General features: G+C 45.5%; 1 protein-coding gene across 1 annotated transcript; it reads right to left on the reverse strand.

Moving 5' to 3' along the window:
* Window positions 1-1753: 1753 nt before the first annotated feature.
* Window positions 1754-17961, reverse strand: LOC115171073 (116 kDa U5 small nuclear ribonucleoprotein component). Its single transcript, XM_029727565.1, has 26 exons — window positions 17826-17961; window positions 17168-17279; window positions 16871-17033; window positions 16677-16755; window positions 16487-16562; window positions 16308-16373; window positions 15730-15765; window positions 15539-15629; window positions 15229-15311; window positions 14855-15021; window positions 14478-14602; window positions 11846-11909; window positions 11672-11762; window positions 8641-8776; window positions 8161-8288; window positions 7579-7772; window positions 6577-6931; window positions 6347-6429; window positions 6013-6099; window positions 5393-5519; window positions 4789-4876; window positions 4598-4716; window positions 4205-4299; window positions 3852-4005; window positions 2572-2679; window positions 1754-2440 (listed from the first exon to the last, which is right to left on the reverse strand). Exons 2-26 carry the CDS (start codon window positions 17267-17269, stop codon window positions 2345-2347), a joined length of 2913 nt encoding a protein of 970 aa, XP_029583425.1. The 5' UTR covers window positions 17270-17279; window positions 17826-17961; the 3' UTR covers window positions 1754-2344.
* Between the last annotated feature and the right edge of the window lie 377 nt (window positions 17962-18338).

The following is an 18338-nucleotide window of genomic DNA, read 5'->3' on the forward strand; positions in this document are numbered from 1 at the left end:
GCCATCCGTCCCACTGCCCAGGGCCATGCATGATCACAACTCACTCCAGCCAGCACGGGGTTGGGAGAGAGATAGGACCACTGCAGAGGGTTAAAAGACACATTCACACACTGTACAGTACACACCAGCAGTGTGGGAGAGTGAAAATTATCATATGCAATGTCACAACAGACGCCATCGAAAGAGGGTAGGGGACTTGGTTAATTAGCAACAAACTGAGACTCTTGTAAATGCTGTGTTTGACACTGACAACACTGATGACATCGGACCATAAACATGTACAAGATACAAAACGTAAAGTCATAAAACGTTGCATTTAAAGGCCCAGTGCAGTCAAAAACGTGATTTCCTTGTGTTTATCTATTTCACACTACGACTTTTGAATAATATTGTGAAAATTATGATGCCCTTTTAGTGCAAGAAGAGGTTTGAAAAGAACAGCTGGATTGTCAGCCTGTTTTGGTGGGATGCAATTTTGACCTGCCTGGTGACATGAGTTAATAGGTCAATAAGTAAGAGGGTTCCAAACCTCTCTGCCAATAACAGCAGGTTTAAAATGTTCCCCTCCCAGACAGTCCTAACAAAACTCTTGCTTGAGAAATTACTCTTCGTTAAGAAGCTATTTGCTTATTTTTTTACCATTTTAATTGAAGACAATCACTTAATCATCACCCGGAAATTATTTGATATCTAGATAAAAATAGCTGCATTGGACTTCTAATAACCTGCTGGAACATTCCATATCTTAATGTACCGATGTCTCTGCGAATGAAAACCCCACCCACAGAGTTCTCACGATTGACATTCAGTCAAAATGTCAAAGCTGCTCGAGAACTTTTTTAACCCTCCAGGTCCAGTCCCCCCCCCACCCTGCGTCCATTCTAGTAATCGTGATGGGCATACAGCAGAGATGTCAGAGCTCTCTAGGTGTGACCGCCAGAGTTAACCATACACCAAGTCATCAAGTCAAGGGAATAATCCATTATTAGTCAAGTGTACTGAATCAAGCCCTGCTTCCTAACACTCATATAGTGGTTATATTTAAGCTATTATGCAAATATGTCATGAGTCTTTGCCAAATGTTGTATCTTGGAGCCAATTCCTTGTGCACTCAGACTTTAGTTGGGTCAGTGGAAAAAGCTTTGGGAAACTTTGACTTACTTACTCTTACATTTATCATCAGGGCACCAAGAGAGCGGCTCAGTTAGGAATAGAACCACAAGTCTGTCCATTTCTTTTACCTTCTTTCTCCCCCCTTGCTACGTTTCCCGGTGGCTCTTTCTCAATTCATCTTTCCTCGTCTCCTTCTCAAAACCCATTGGAGAAGGTGGTACTAGGGGAGGGACCTTGGACCTTCTCCTCCAATAAAGGAGGAAAGGAGATTGTCTTAGAATGTGAGGAATCACAGAAAGACTGAGGCTTTGTGCTCCAGCACAGGGCAGCACACTTGGTGTGCATGTGACCCTGGTCTTGCCATCTATCTTCCGTGGCTGCCTATCCCCATCCAGAGGCCTGCCCATCAGTCACAGTCCACACAGCCCCCCAAAACAGACATGCCAATCACTCACACGGACGCCTGTGCTCCAACATGGCGCTGCGCACTGTACACCACCCCCCATATGCATACAGTGCAATAACACATCAAGGTCATGCCGTATATACAGTAACTTCAGAAAAGGGCCCTCAATGTGAACCAAATTAAACACCTGGAAGGAAGTGAAGAAAATAAAGTTACCTATGGATTCAAACAAAACAGATCTCACAAGCATATTTATTTTTTACTCAAAACAGACGCAAGATATCTAATTTCATAATAATAATAAAAAAAACAATCAAGCCTGCTTTCAAGTCATCTTTACATCTACAAAACATTTGGGGAATTTATACATGTCAAAAAATAAACAAGACATTGATGAGAGGGGAAACACCTCAGCAGTATTATTCATTGCGCTGATGACGAGAGGTGTCGGAGATGTTGCTATCCCGCCAGCCCCTACAACTGTAGATGCAGTCCTATCATAATAACAGTCCCTCCTACAAGGAGAGCACGGGTGGCCAAAGTCTTAACAGGAGATTGATTGCAGGGTCTGTCGGGTTCCATATCAGTGCTTCATTGATTCACTTAAGTCATTGATGAGGGTAAGTGACCTCACCTGGTTAACAAAGTCCACATAAATCACCAATATGAAAGCAGGAAACGAAACTGGCAGACTCCGCTTCCCCTCTGTGACAATGTCCACCCACCTCAGTGGGGTTTATAGCCCCATACAGTGTGGTGATGTTGGTTGTGGTGCTGGTGGAGGAGGGTAGCACTCCGGTCGTTGTCTCCCCGTCTCCAGACGCCTCACATGGGGTAGTTGAGCACCACGTCCTGCTTGGCCAGCTCCAACAACATAGGGTCGTCGAAGAACTTGCTGATGCTCACATCCTCACTCAGACCCTGCATGGAAAGCAGGGAGTCAGTCAGTCACATGGTCGTGATGTGCAGAGTCAATAGGCAATAATACATACTTAAGACACACCTTCCCTCAAAGACATGGTGAGGGGGGGGTGGGAAGTAAACGTACGTACCTTGCGCCGGCGGGTCTTGATCATGAACTCTCTGGCCAGGTGAGGGGCAGGCTGGGGCTCCAGCGGCCTGATCACAATGCTCTTGTCCAGGGGGTCACCAGGGACAATCTGGGGGAAGAGGAGAGAGTAGAAACAGGGATCATGAGAGGGTTGAAAAGAAAAAAGGGGAATGAGTGCAAAGGACAATATGGTCCGTTTGAAAAACTCCCCATCTAGTCTACGGCTACACATGATCCACACACTGACTAGATGTACAGAAGCTGAAGCCTGAGCAGAGGCCTCCTATAAGAGTCACCACCACTAAACCTTTCACCACTCAAATACGTGATTCGTTCTCTGCTAGTCAGCTGGCGTTCTCCACGTCGCTGAGTCAGGGGGATGTCCGTCACACTCCTCATCGCCGCAACGTTAGCACATCTAGTTCTGAGTAGAATGGCGTTTTAAAATGATCACTTAAACCTATCATCTTCACCGGCACCTCAATCCCATTTTGATGGGTAAATATTACATGCTTGTTGGAGGCAGAACAAGGGGGGGGGGGGGGGGGGGGGGGTGAATCTCTTGGCCCCAAACCAGGCAAGGGGCTGTTTCGCCAACTCTGCAATCTCTCACTCCCTCCTCCGTGTGGGGCTGCGTTCCAATCCCAAAATGGCACCATATTCCCTATTTAGCCCTATGGACCCTGGTCAATATTAGTGCACTAGCCTAAATAGGGAGCCATTTGGGACAAATCCTAGGACTGTGCTGTAACAAAACCCCAGGCCTGCGGGGGAAAAGATTGAACGGGAGGAGAAAAAAAAAAATCAATGGAGCGTCTGCAGCCCAACGAACAGATGGAGCAGGGCCGCTAAACGCATCACACCACACTGTTTCTCCACACACTGGGAGGAGGTGATGATCACGCTACGGAGAGGAATAGCCTGCGTTTCACTTTACAGAAGAGGAGAGACTAGAGGAGAGACCAGAGGAGAGACTAGAAGCAGGCTGGGGCAAATGAGGGCGACGGGAGCAAATACATTTTTCCTGACACAGCCAAAGAGGAGAAGAGAGAGACACACGACACAGGGGGGAAAGACAGAGACAACTGTAGCGAACACAATAGCTGCTGACTCAACACCCTTCTAGTCAGCATCCAAACCAATTTACTCAGAGTGGCAGGCATGAGCACGAGGTTCATGACTCTGGCATCATTCTGTCTGAGTGTGTGTACATTAACACAGCTGGTGGGCATAAAGAAAGAGGGCACGTGTGTGTGTGTGTGTCCGGCCGTTTGATCCTACCTGCCAGTGGTGGAAGACGGACAGGGAGAAGGCCTGTCCCTGTGTGTGTGTTCTCAGGTCAGTCTCGAAGCCAAACGAGTCGATGGCTGGGATGAAGGCCTTGATGGTGTAGAGGGGAGACCCGGGGATGGGGGCGTCCTGGGTCACATGACCTCTGTAGCGCAACACAAAAACACAGCAGATAGAATTGTAACAACGAAAATAACAAAACCACCACATTTGAGCAATCACCACAATATTTCCACGTTCAACTTTCCAGGTGAAGGTTTAAAAAGATCAGTCGAGAAGTTATGGGTGGGGTAATTGGGATGGTACAGAGGAGACATCGTTATTTAGTGGTTTGCGGGGCTCACCTCCGTCTGGCCAGTACTGTGTACACGGCAGACACACAGTCAGCTGGGGCCTGGACCTCGACGAAGTAGTAGGGCTCCATCAACCTGGGGGTGGCCTGGGAGGGACAGGAGAGGGACAGTAACTGGGACAGCCATTAGGAGAACCAGAGGAGAGGAGGGCAGGAGGGAGAGCCAGAGAAGACAGAGGGCAGGGGAGGAAAGAACAGCGGAGAGAAAGTCAGAGAGGAGAGAAGTCCGAGAGGCGGGCAATGATGGAGGGATGCAAGAAACCAAAAAAAGAAAAGAGAAAATAGGAGACATCCTGGAAAGAGGGAAGCTATCACACTCAATACAAACAAGAGCAAGTCGGAAGAAAGGAGAGGGTGAGGGAGGGAGAGAGAGAGACGATCTCACCATGAGGAAGGCAGAGTACACCACTCTCCTGGCTGTGGGGATGACCTGTCCTCCTCCTCTGTGTAGAGGCTCCTGCGCTATGACCGCATCCAGGATCTTAAACTTCACGTTTCTGATAGCTAGGGAGGGGATGTACAGAGGTTAGGTGACTGCGTGTGTGAGTGAGTGATAAAGAGCGGCAAGACACTCACGTTCGTCACACAGAGGCCCCTCCCTGGTGCCCCACTGGAAGCCCTGGATGATGCTGTCCTTAACCGAGCCCAGCAGAGCCTTGTCCACCTGCACACAACAACACACCGTCAACTACCTGGAGACATATGCCTCGTGCAAAGCTACACACGTCTGAACACAAGTGCACACAACATTGTCTTCATTACACCCAACAGTGTCATAATCAAAGATCAATATGGAGAGATTGATTGTTCTCATTGATCATAATATTTCCTTGTCTTCCAGGTGGCATAACACTAACCCAAGACCGACGTTATTGCGCCCGATGACAGGCCACTCAATGGGTCAATGCCCCCATGATCACACCAGTGCTGACAGAGGGCCAAACCCACTGACACATCCATCGATGCATTTTCACACATCTGCTAGACAGCAGTCATCCTAAATCACTCCAACAACGCACTCACAATTCACACAGTCTGTTTACAGTTAGGCCTAGAGACAGGCAGGCTGACCCCAAAGTAGCCCAGCTTGACCCCAGAGCCCTAGCCTGCCCAAATCACCTCAGCCCACCCTGACCCCAAGACCACCACCCCTAGCCCAGCCCCAGAGCCCTGTTCTCACCTCAGAAGGCAGGGTGTCATCTACCAGGATGTTAGGCCCGGTGGTGTCGGGCCCAAAGGCCCAGATAGACCTGGCAGCCAGCAGATCCCAGTCATACTTGGTCTGGAAAAACTCTCCCAGCTTCTTCCTGGAACCATGGATTAAACAACAGGATGGATTAGTGAGTGGTGTCCGTGGGGATGTGTGTGACAGGAAGAGGAACAGAGGGGACAGAGTTTGTTTCATGGGATGTCAAGTTAAAGTGTGTCACTGCCTTGGCACCGTGGCCCACGTTGGCAATGCCAGGCCTAGATGGGTTCACAGATGAGCAGCACACAGCGGGCCGGACACTGTACACTTCCAATCACACACACACACACACACACACACACACACACACACACACACACACACACACACACACACACACACACACACACACACACACACACACACACACACACACACACACACACACACACAGGGCGACAGCTGCGGATAGGAGGATAGGCCTCAAGGTATGGTCAAGACAGGTGATCTGTGATGGCAGAGGTCTGTTTGGGTTGAGACACTGACATGTGGACAGGTAGAAGGATACAGCAGGTATGTATGAATAGGTGGTGTGCAGGTGTGTCCCGTACCTGTTCCATGTGATCTGCACCACCTCGTTCTCTATGTCCTCAGCCAGGCCCTTCTCCAGAGGCTCGGCAATCATGGTGATCTTATTCCTGTCAATCAAAACACACAACCGTCAATCACACAGGGGCGGCAGGTAGCCTAGTGGTTAGAGCGTTGGGCCAGTAACCGAAAGGTTGCTAGATCGAATCCCCGAGCCGACAAGGTAAAAATCTGTCGTTCTGCCCCTGAACAAGGCAGTTGACCCACTGTTCCTAGGCCGTCGTTGTAAATAAGAATTTGTTCTTAACTGAGTTGCCTAGTTAAATAAAAGGTTGGGAGATGATGGTAAATGCGTACTTCTTGTTCGGCGTCTCGGCAAAGCACTTAAGAGACGACGTCTCCACTACCGTCTCACAGAAGGTCACCACGGGGTCAGCCACCTGGGAGAAAGAGGGAGACATTCAGCACTGGAAAAGGAATAACACTAGATATGAAGAGTATTTTGTTTAAGACGTTACAATTCCGATACAGGAAGATTAGTTTGTTGTTCCAATTGGGTGAAGAGACGTGAGAGAGCGAGAACTGACCTTGATGTCGATCTCAGAGTACATCTTCCGCAGGTCGTGCATGACACAGTCCAGGTAGAGCTCCCCAGTACCCAGGATAACATGTTCCCCTGACTCCTCCACCTTGGTGGTGAGGGAGGGGTAGCTCTTATTGACCTTCCGCAGTCCGTCCAACATCTTGGGCAGCTCTGACGGGTTGACTGGCTCCACAGCGATCTTGATGACAGACGCCGTGTTGAACTTGAGCGGCCGGAAGATCTGGGCTTCCTCGTTCCCTCTGGGCTCGGTGATGGTGGCCGTCTTGACGATGGGCTGGTCACAGCCCTCAATGAGAACCCAGTTGCCAGCAGGGACACGGTTCACCTCTATCTGGTACCTGGTTTAGAACGTGAAGGGGTTTGAGCTACAACTCCTGGGGTAAATGACAGACAACTTGGGATACGCAAAAAAACATTGTGTATAATACACACTTGTACATGTGAAATAGGACAAATAAGTGTAACAGTATAGCTTCCGTCCCTCTCCTCGCCCCTACCTGGGCGAGAACCAGGGACCCTCTGCACACATCAACAACTGACACCCACGAAGCATCGTTACCCATCGCTCCACAAAAGCCGCGGCCCTTGCACAGCAAGGGGAACAACTACTTCAAGGTCTAAGAGCGAGTGACGTCACCGATTGAAACGCTATTAGTGCGCACCCCGCTAACTAGCTAGCCATTTCACATCGGTTACATGAGCACCCACCAAATCATGATGATCATTATTATATTGAGGACCAGAGACTAGGGAGGAAACACAGAGGGGTTAGACTAACGAACACATAACCGTCAACTTGTTATAATGAACACACACATTCCTCGCCCAAAATGGCCCCCTATTCCCTATATCGCGCATTACTTTTGACCAGGGCCCATAAAGCTCTCGTCCTAATTCGGGCACCATGTACGGAAGAGTGTGCCATTTGGGACGCAGGCCAAGTGATGTGTCCGCGAGGTGGCACATTAACAATGACTGTCATTACCTGGCGACGTTGATCCACAGACGTCCCACCGTGCAGACCTGAGAGTCCTCCTCGTCCTCCAGAGTGTAGTTCTCTCCCAGCACCTTGACTGGCTGGCCCGCCTGGATGGTACCGCTCAGCACCCGGCCGAACGCATGGAACTGCACCCCGTCCTCAGTACTGTACATCTTAGTGGTGTGGCACATCAGAGGACCCTGGTGGGAAGAGGGGAAAGAGAACGAGCAATAAATAAGGGATACAGGGAGAGAGGTAAGAGGGTAAAAGGAAATAGAAAAGGTTAATAACTTTAACAAGTTTATCTAACAGAATTCAAAAGCAACCATTTGTTACATCTCAAGTCTCTCCATTATTGGCTAGAGGATCTCTGAAGGGCATTTGGAATGTTTGTGATCGATTTTTTTTAACAACTCACTTCACTCCCAGTCAATTCCAAATCACCCGCTTGCTTAATTGCGATTCCAGTTGCAATGAGGCTATTGATTAACACTGAAAACAGATTCCCCCTACTAGAAACCAACTACCATCCGTCTCTCGCCTCTTCTCACCCCCAGGGCCTGTGTTTCCCCACTCCGTCACACTCACATCAGGGTCGCATTCTGCCATGGCCTCCCCCAGGTCTGAGTCCAGTCCTCCAGTGTAGCTGTGCTCTATCTTGTTCTTGGCGCCCCCCTGTGGTGAGGGGATGTGCTGCACGCACATGTCTACAAAGCCTGCAGGAGGGGGGTCACGCTCGGCATCACAATAATATGCTTGTCACACTCACCAGAAACATAACATTGTGTGCAATTATACCACTGATTATCCAAGGCTGTAGGCAGATACACTGGCCAGAGCACACAAAGGGTCAGCGGTAACCACGTACAGTGAGTCATCGTGTACGCAAACGTACACTAAGAGCCTTTAATGAGAATGCGTACAATAGAATTAGGCCTTGCTAAATAAGATAAACATAGCTCAACTGTAAATGACCTCTGTGAGTAAGATTAAACATGAGATATAGTTACTGAGTGGTATATGAGGAGGCAGTAGAGGTCAGAGAGGAAGCGGGGGCGGCGGGCGTACCAGTGAACTCTCCAAAGAAGCGCTTACAGACCAGCCTGAGTAGAGGCCTGATGTTGAGCTTCAGCTCCTCTTTGACCAGGTGGATGCCCAGCTCATCCAGCACCCGAGGCAGAGATGTGTCACAGTCACCCACCACCTGGGAGGGAGAGAGGAGGGAAAGAGAGAGAAGGGGGAAGTTTACTTCTGAGACATGCTAGCACTACTTAAAAGACTTCTATGGAATGGGGTAGTCATCTGGGTAAAGTCATGTAGTCCAATCCAGAAAATGTGGCGGCATCTCCCATGAATAGCCGCAACAACACTTTTCAATTCATGGCGCTCCAATTGATTTCATAAGTTGACGCGTTTCGCTCGGCCTTTCTCAAAGCTTCCTTTCTGTGACAAAGACCGATTAAGGTCGCAATGCGTCAGCTTTTAAATAAGAGCACCGTGAACTGAAAAAAACTGTTGCGGTCTTTTATGGGAGACGCAATCCCTTTTTCTTTTTTGGACTCACAGGGATAGTGTTTGAGGGAACAGACATGTCTACACTAAAGAAATCATCTGTGCATGTAGTAGGGTTGCACATTTTGGGGAAAATTCAGGAGGTGGAAACTTTCCGCGGGAATTAACAGAAATATATGCAAATTAATATTAATACCATTTAAATGTAGATGGTTTCTTGCATTGGATATATTTACCACATCATATTGAGACAGATATGATAAGGTAAAATGTTTATGTAAGTAGACATAATTTCAAATGATTAAATCCTTCCAATAAAAATAAAACAAACAATTGAGTTATGAATTGAACTTTAGTTAAATGAGTTGGCTCTTCACATGGAATGATTTCACTGAACAACAAAAGAGAATATTGAATGATCCATCGCATCTCCCAAAAACGTTTTCAACATACATCTGTAAAAATGAACCCAAACAAGGACCAGTTGCGCTCTGAGGCGGCTGATGTTGGTGGGATTTAGAGGATGATGGAGGCAACAGGGGAAAGTGCCTCAGATCCACAAAGTCCCTTCCACCAGGTGGCTGATGAGATCTGTTGGCACGACTGCCATATTGCATCTCCATCCCAAAGCCCTTGCTTGGAAGTGTACTTCGCCAGACTGCCAAGAACCTTGCCCTCATCCAGGCCAAGGTGGCGAGACACGGTAGTGAGGACACCTTAGGCCTTGTTGATCTCTGCACCAGACAGGATGCTCTTGCCAGCATACTTGGGGTCCAATATGTACACTGTGGCGTGTATGGGCTTCAGGCAGAAGTCTTCATGCTTACTGATGCATTTCAGAACTGCAGTTTCCTCTGCTTGGAGCAAAAGTGAAGTGGGCAGGGCAGTACGTATTTATTATCTTACATCTGCAAGCAGAGTCTGAACATCAGACAGGATGGCATTGTCTCCCTCAATCTGTGCAATGGCTACTGCTACAGGTTTCAGGAGTTTCAGGCTGCTCTTTCAAAATACATCATCCAGGAGGATCCTCTTGATGGGGGTGTTCATATCGGCCAACTGTGATATAGCCATTTCTCGGAGAGACTCCTTCCCCTTCAGGAGACTGTCAAACATGATGACAACACCATCCCAACGGATGTTGCTGGGCAGCTTCAATGTAGTGCTCTTATTCTTCTCACTTTGCTTGGTGAGGTAGATTGCTGCTATAACTTGATGACCATTCACATACCTAACCATTTCCTTGGCTCACTTGTAGAGTATAACCATTGTTTTCAGTGCCATGATGTCCTTGAGGAGCAGATTCCATGCATGAGCAGCACAGCCAATGGGTGTGATGTAAGGGTAGGACTCCTCCACTTCAGACCAACTCTGTTGAACTCTGCATCCAGCAAATGAGTCGATAAAGCATGTCTGGTTGGAGGGGTGTATGCTGGGCAAAGAACATTCAGAAATCTCTTTCAATACACATTGCCTGTGAGCATCAGAGGTGAACCAGTTGCATACACAGTTCGAGCAAGACATTAATCAGCATTTCTCTGACTACATTCCTCCATTGAGTCAAAAAAACTTCTGATTCCAGGAGGACCATGAGCTGTTGCTATCGATAAGGTGTCTGATTCATCATTTTCACCTCGAATAGAGGTACTTTTGTCAGAGGTTACTTGTGAGCGCTGAGTGAACTTTATGCACTTGGCCAGATGATTCTGCATCTGTGTTACATTCTTCACATATGATTTGGCACAGTATTTGCAAATGTACACAGCTTTTCCTTCTACATTAGCTGCAGGGAAATGACTCCACACATTAGATAATGCCAGTGGCATTTCCTGTAAAGATGAGAATTTTTTTTATTTTTTATATATGTACACACACACGCACAATTCCATGTACAGATAAATAGTTAAGCAGTTAGATTAAACAACTCTGTAAGATACATGTTTTACAATGAAACATGTATGGAAACATGTAAGGTGAATTAACACTCCTTAGTTAGCACCCACACGGTCGCAATAACTAACTAGCAGAAATTGTTATCAAGTTAGAAATGATTTAAACACACTTTGCTGTAGGCTACTATTTTCTTGTTAACAAAAAAAATCATGTATGTGATATAAAATACATTCACCCCACCCAGTATTGTAATCAAAACTTACCAGAAAGCATGTAGTCCTTGGCTCAGACAGTGTAGTAGTGTGGGCTCAATAGCATCTCATTTGTGTGCAAGATCTTGAGAATCAGCTCTACATGTGATGGAAGACTGCACTGTACATGTGATGGAAGACTGCACTGTACATGTGATGGAAGAATGCACTGTACATGTGATGGAAGAATGCACTGCACATGCAGAGGGTTGCAATTCCATTGACTTGGGGATAGGTGAACCAAAAATATGCCACAAGATCTAGAATTGCCTTATGTGTATCCCACAAAAAAAGATGCACTGTTATGTAAATGAGCTTTTTTGCTGAAATTAACCATGGAAAATTTCCGGAAATTTCCTGGAAAGTTTCCGACCCTTCGCAACCCTAGCATGTAGCGTATAAGATTTGTTTTCTAGGAGATGATTGCGTTAGAGGAGTCTTACCTGAGATAGGATCTTGTACAGAGGCTCCAACACAAACTCCACAAAGCTACGCTGGGAGTTACTGGTGGGGGCTTTCTTAGTGAACCTGCGCCTGAGGAGAGAAGAAAAAAAACTGGGTTATCATCGTGCATTACAGACAAAAAGTCTAAATGACCCTAAATGAAAACCACTTACGTTTTGGGGTTGAAATAAATGTCTCCCCACAGCCTCTTGGCAAACTCTGTGTAGTTGATGTCACCTGCAACACCAGAGAGAAGGGTAAACAACAGTTCATTTTTAACAGTTACTCGTAGGGTTAAAACTAGGGATGCACAATATATCGGTGAACATATCGGAATTGGACAATATTAGCTAAAAATGCCAACATCGGTATCGGCCTGATGTCTAGTTTAACGCCGATGTTAAAAAACAGTGTCAAAGCTGCCGTGCATACCTACAGTTGAAGTCGGAAGTTAACATACACCTTAGCCAAATACATTTAAACTCCGTTTTTCACAATTTCTGACATTTAATCCTAGTAAAAATTACCTGTCTTAGGTCAGTTAGGATTACCACTTTATTTTAAGAATGTGAAATGTCAGAATAATAGTAGAGAGAATGATTTCTTTCAGCTTTAATTTCTATCATCCCATTGCCAGTGGGTCAGAAGTTTACATACACTCAATTAGTATTTGGTAGCATTGCCTTTAAATTGTTTCACTTGGGTCAAACGTTTCGGGTAGCCTTCCACACGCTTCTCACAATAAGTTGGGTGAAGTCTGGCCCATTCCTCCTGACAGAACTGGTGTAACTGTGTCAGGTTTGTAGGCCTCCTTGCTCGCACACACTTTTTCAGTTCTGCCCACAAATTTTCTATGGGATTGAGGTCAGGGCATTGTGATGGCCACTCCAATACTTTGACCTTGTCCTTAGGCCATTTTGCCACAACTTTGGAAGTATGCTTGGGGTCATTGTCCATTTGAAAGACCCATTTGCAACCAAGCTTTAACTTCCTGACCGATGTCTTGAGATGTTGCTTCAATATATCCACATAATTTTTCTTCCTTGTGATGCCATCTATTTTGTGAAGTGTACAAGTCCCTCCTGCAGCAAAGCACCCCCACAACATGACGCTGCCACCCCTGTGCTTCATGGTTGGGATGGTGTGTTTCAGCTTGCAAGCGTCCCCCTTTTCCCTCCAAAACATAACAATGGTCATTATGGCCAAACAGATCTATTTTTGTTTCATCTGACCAGAGGACATTTCTCCAAAAAGTACGATCTTTGTCCCCGTGTGCAGTTGCAAACCGTAGTCTGGCTTTTTTATGGCGGTTTTGGAGCAGTGGCTACTTCCTTGCTGAGCAGCCTTTCAGGTTATGTCGATATAGGCCTCGTTTACTGTGGATATAGATACTTTTGTTCCCGTTTCCTCCAGCATCTTCACAAGGTTCTTTGCTGTTGTTCTGGGACTGATCTGCACTTTTCGTACCAAAGTACGTTCATCTCTAGGAGACAGAACGCGTCTCCTTCCTGAGTGGTATGACGGCTGCGTGGTCCCATGGTGTTTATACTCGCGTACTATTGTTTGTAAAGATGAACAAGGTACATTCAGGCATTTGGAATTTATCCCAAGGATAAACCAGACTTGTGGAGGTGTACAATTATTTTTCTGAGGTCTTGGCTGATTTCTTTTGATTTTCCCATGATGTCAAGCAATGAGGAACTGAGTTTGAAGGTAGGCCTTGAAATACATCAACAGGTACACCTCCAATTGACTCAAATGATGTCAATTAGCCTATCAGAAGCTTCTAAAGCCATGACATAACTTTCTGGAATTTTCAAAGCTGTTTAAAGCCACAGTCAACTTACTGTTTGTAAACTTCTGACCCACTGGAATTGTGATACAGTGAATTATAAGTGAAATAAACTGTCTGTAAGCAATTGTTGGAAAAATGACTTGTGTCATGCATAAAGTAGATGTCCTAACCGACTTGCCAAAACTATAGTTTGTTAACAAGAAATTTGTGGAGTGGTTGAAAAACAAGTTTTAATGACTCCAACCTAAGTGTATGTAAACTTCAGACTTCAACTGTATATAACGTAGGTACATAACGTAATGACGCCACATAAAATGTTGTGCTACACTTGCAACACAGCATTCCTAACCTAGCCCACAATGGAATTCATTACCCTTGACAATCAACCGTTCTCTGTCGTGGGTGATGTTGGCTTGCACCGACTAGTCGAGCACCGGTACACACTACCACGTGCGCTATTTTTCAGATGTTGCCCTATCGGAGTTACACAGGAATACTGCTATTAGCGTCACGACATGCATACTATGGAACGCCGTTTGGGTCTTTGCGTTTCAAAAAAGATAAAGTAAGCACTGTCAAAGCTGTACAAAAAAAGTTTGCAAACAAGCAAACACCGGCCATGAACGATGTGTTTACAATAGAGCGTTGGTAATAAAGCATCATTTGTTCTACCGCAACTTCTGGGGTAGCTAGCTTTAGCTTGGTACCTAGCTAGCACCAATACAACCAGCCTGAAAACAATGACCAGTAGAAACTGCAGTCATTTTCATTATTCTTAGCAATGATTTAGGAATCCTTGTGAGGAAGTATTAGCTAGGTTGCCACTTGTTGTTCTCTTGTTCAAGTAAGTGAAAGAAATAGGTTTTGATTATGTTTTACTGGTAATGGGGACATACGTAAACGCCAACAAAATAATTGTTTGGTCAGTGTAGTGTGTGTGTGTGTAACCTTTATATAACTAGGCAAGTCAGTTAAAAACAAATTCTTATTTACAATGAGGGTCGTCTCACCGTAGGTGTCGGAGTAGATCTTGGCGAAGGAGCCCAGGGTGAAGCAAACACAGTACTGAGAGCTGGCAAAACACACGTTCCCCAGGAGAGGAGACACCACCAGGTTCTCGTCTGTAGAGTAGGTGCTGAGGGAAAGGGGAGAGTGGAGCCACAGTCAATGACACACACTGGACACTACACAACAACAGGCTAATCTCAATGTTAGTAGTTTTCACATTCCTGGTTTCACTCTGCAATGCAATCTTCTTTACAAATGCTCTGTGCTCTGCTTGCTACTCGTAGTAATCTCATCTGAAATCCGTCGATATTTCCTTTCCTCCACACCCCTCAGTGTCAGCCTCGTAGCCATGGTTACCAGGCCCTCCCCATGTCAGTACCTGAGCATGGCGTTGACCTCGTCCACTATGTGGCGTAGTTTGTAGTAGGCGTCTGTAGGGGGCAGCTTGAGCTCCACGATGAGGCGGTCCACCTTGTTGATGCAGATGGTGATGGCCAGACGCTCCTGGACGGCGTGCTTGATCAGACGCTCTGTGTTCAACATCACCTAGACACAGAGGGACAGAGGCCTGGGTTAGGGGAGGAATGGTACATTTTACTTTCTGGGGCCAGGCCTCAGAGGTGGAAACACAAAAGCCTGCGTCTTTAGGCCAAACACCCAAGCAAAGTCTGATAAGAGAAGTGAGACACAAGATAGAGATGCACCGAGGTGAGTGGGGATTCGAGCTAAAAAAGAAAAAGTAAGAGCACCCACTCCTTCTGCTGCGTCGATGAAAAGCACGATGCCGTCGGAGAGTCGGATGCCTGATGTCACCTCATCCGAAAAGTTGACGTGGCCTGCAGGGGTGACAAAGGGTATGAGGTCCCGCTCTGCCTTTCTAAAGCAGCCGACCGAACATCACACACAGTGAGGCGGTAAATTATACCAATCAACCGCCCTTGATTACTCTTTTAACTCTCCCCTACGTTTCCTAGGAACACAAGCACTTCGCTACACCCGCAATAACATCTGCTAAATATGTGTATGTGACCAATAACATTGGATTTGATGTTGATTTGCATACCTGGTGTGTCCATGATGTTGAAGAGGAAGGATTTGCCTCTGGAGTCTGGAAGAACCATTGTGACGGGGGTGCTCTTGATACCAACCCCTCGCTGTGGAGGCAACCAAATAGGAGTCAGCACAATGCACTTATATGGGAGATAAACAATTCTGTAAGAACTTGTCATAGCTCTGAATACAATAAAAACTTACCTCCTGCTCAGTGAAGAGGATATCTGTGTAACGGAGCTGAAATACCAAGGAAAAATGCAGTGAATTAATGGCTGATTTACAGTATACACAGAGCATTTCAGATTCAAATCAAAACAAATGTTATTTGTCACACACACACACACACACACACACACACACACACGTGTTTAGCAGATGTTATGCGGGTGTAGCGAAATGCTTGTGCTTCTAGTTCCGACAGTGAAGCAATATCTTACAAGTAATATCTAACAATTTCACAACAAATACCTAATACACACAAATCTAAGTAAAGGAATGGAATTAAGAATATATAAATATATGGACGGGCAATGTCTGAGCGACAGACAGATTCAGAAGATAGTATAGAATACAGTATATACATATGAGATGAGTAATGCAAGATATGTAAACATTATTAAAGTGACATTATTTAAAGTGACTAGTGTTCCATTTATTAAAGTGGCCAATGATTCAAGTATGTAGGCTGCAGCCTCTGTAGTTATAGGATTTCTCCAAATTAGGATGAAAGGTGAGCAGCAAGTTTGGGGCAGTTTAGTCAAGCTGAAGCGTAAACTCACATCCATGTCATCTCTCTTCCTGATCTCTGGGTGTGTCTGTTCAATCAGGCAGTCCACGAAACATGTCTATAGACAATAAACAAATCCATTAAATCACAATAATGCCAACAGTATAGCTACTAACATCCATGATTTAGCCAGGTCTGGCTCTAAAGCAGGTCAATGGCTGAGTGTTTGACCTTGCCGTGGTGCAGGTGGCCACACAGGGTGACATTACGGATCAGCTCGGGACTGTCCATTAGGTCAGCCAGGAACCTGCAGAAGAGGAGAGGTAGGGGTTAAACATTGATCTTTTGTGAGTATAGACAGAGACAGGCAGACGCAGGTCTAGTTTACAACAGTCAAACTTGTGAACGGTCAATTACTTACTCCATGTCATAAACAGTGGAAGGTAGCTCCTGTTCCATCAGAGTGAACTGCTTGTTCCTTACAGGCTTGATGATGGGTTCTGATGGGGATGGAGAGAAAATGGGAATACGTTTAATTCTATCATATCTGAATTAATGCATCTATGTGCTCGAGTGTGTATTAGTGAAACTGTGTTTATGTGTGTGGTGTCTGACCTGTGAGGGGCTGTGCGTCCTCTTCCTGGACTAAAGTTTCCACCTCCGGCCCGTACACTTCCTCTGCTGTAGGATAGTATTTCTTATCCTCGTGCAGAACTACCTCCATTCCTGGGACATCTTCATCAGCATCAGCCGGCTCATCATCCTCATCCTCATCAGCCTTCACAAAGCAGAGAGGGACACAAGCATGTCATGAAATGACCAGACATTATAAACACACCTACTTCATTTTTGTTAGAATGCGTTGTAATGTGCATTAACGTCTACGCTGTCTGTTGATTTCAGTAAACAAACCTCATCCGCATCTCTGTCGTCTGCCTCCAGATCATCATCCTCGTCAGAGTCTAGTTCTGGACCAATGTAGTTCCCAAACTCGTCATACAGATCCGTCTCCATTGTGAAAGGACTGGGTATAAGGAAAACATAATGGATTAGCATTAAAATTGCATCTCACACACGATTTAGCCTTCTGCAAAGAGTACCCTCTACAAACCAATGAATGTTGTCTACTCTAATTCTGCAATTAGTTAGCTGTGTTACTGGTTCAGATGTTCATGTATAACGTTTCAGGTACACACACACACACACACACACACACACACACACACACACACACACACGTTAGCTAGATACTGCATGCATTGGCGAGTATGTTGAGAAAATCATGAAAAGAAACCCATCAAACTCACACCTCAAAGACAATGGTTCACTTTAAAATGGCCTGAAATGTGCAACTTTGTAATACAGATATTTAGTAGCTACAGTAATCTCTTAGCTAGCTAGCTATGTTTTGGTGGAATCGCTAGCTAGTTAGCAGATAGCAGTTATATAGGGAATGAATGGCAATAACCAACGGACAGGCTGCGTTGCGGTTGATGATGTTTCGCTTTTCTACAATAAAGTAGCAAGCTTGTTCTGGAGAATATATCAGCACAAAAACACATAACGTTACCTTGATGTGCAAATCGAGCGGTAGTTTCAAATTTGTATCGCTATTTTCCTAATTATTTGAACTATTCACAATATTTTTCTCTTCTGTTTCCAAACCATGCACATGTAGGACCCCTCAATGCAAACGGACGGCGATCGTAAAGTGATGCACAAATGTAGACTATCTTCATATTGCCTGACTGTATATGTTTGTACAATGCATTAAAAATAATGATATTAAAATAATATATCTATGGTTATTTGTTTTAGGAAATGTGTATAACATTTACAGTCCACAGATATTTTATTTGCTAATATATTTCGAAGAAAATGTTAATGCGCGCGAAGTCTCCAGCCTAGGCGATATTTTTTGTGCAGGCGCATATTTTACATGAACGACAAGCGAGATTACTCAGGATCGATATTTGGTACTGAAAGGCGCTGTCTGTGTTAGATGGATTTGTAGGTTTGTTATAAAGGCCCAGTGCACTCAAAATGTTGTTTTCCCACATTTTGTGTCATATTGTACAACAGC

Source organism: Salmo trutta, chromosome 32 (genome assembly GCF_901001165.1).
Source record: "Salmo trutta chromosome 32, fSalTru1.1, whole genome shotgun sequence".
Lineage (NCBI taxonomy): Eukaryota > Metazoa > Chordata > Actinopteri > Salmoniformes > Salmonidae > Salmo > Salmo trutta.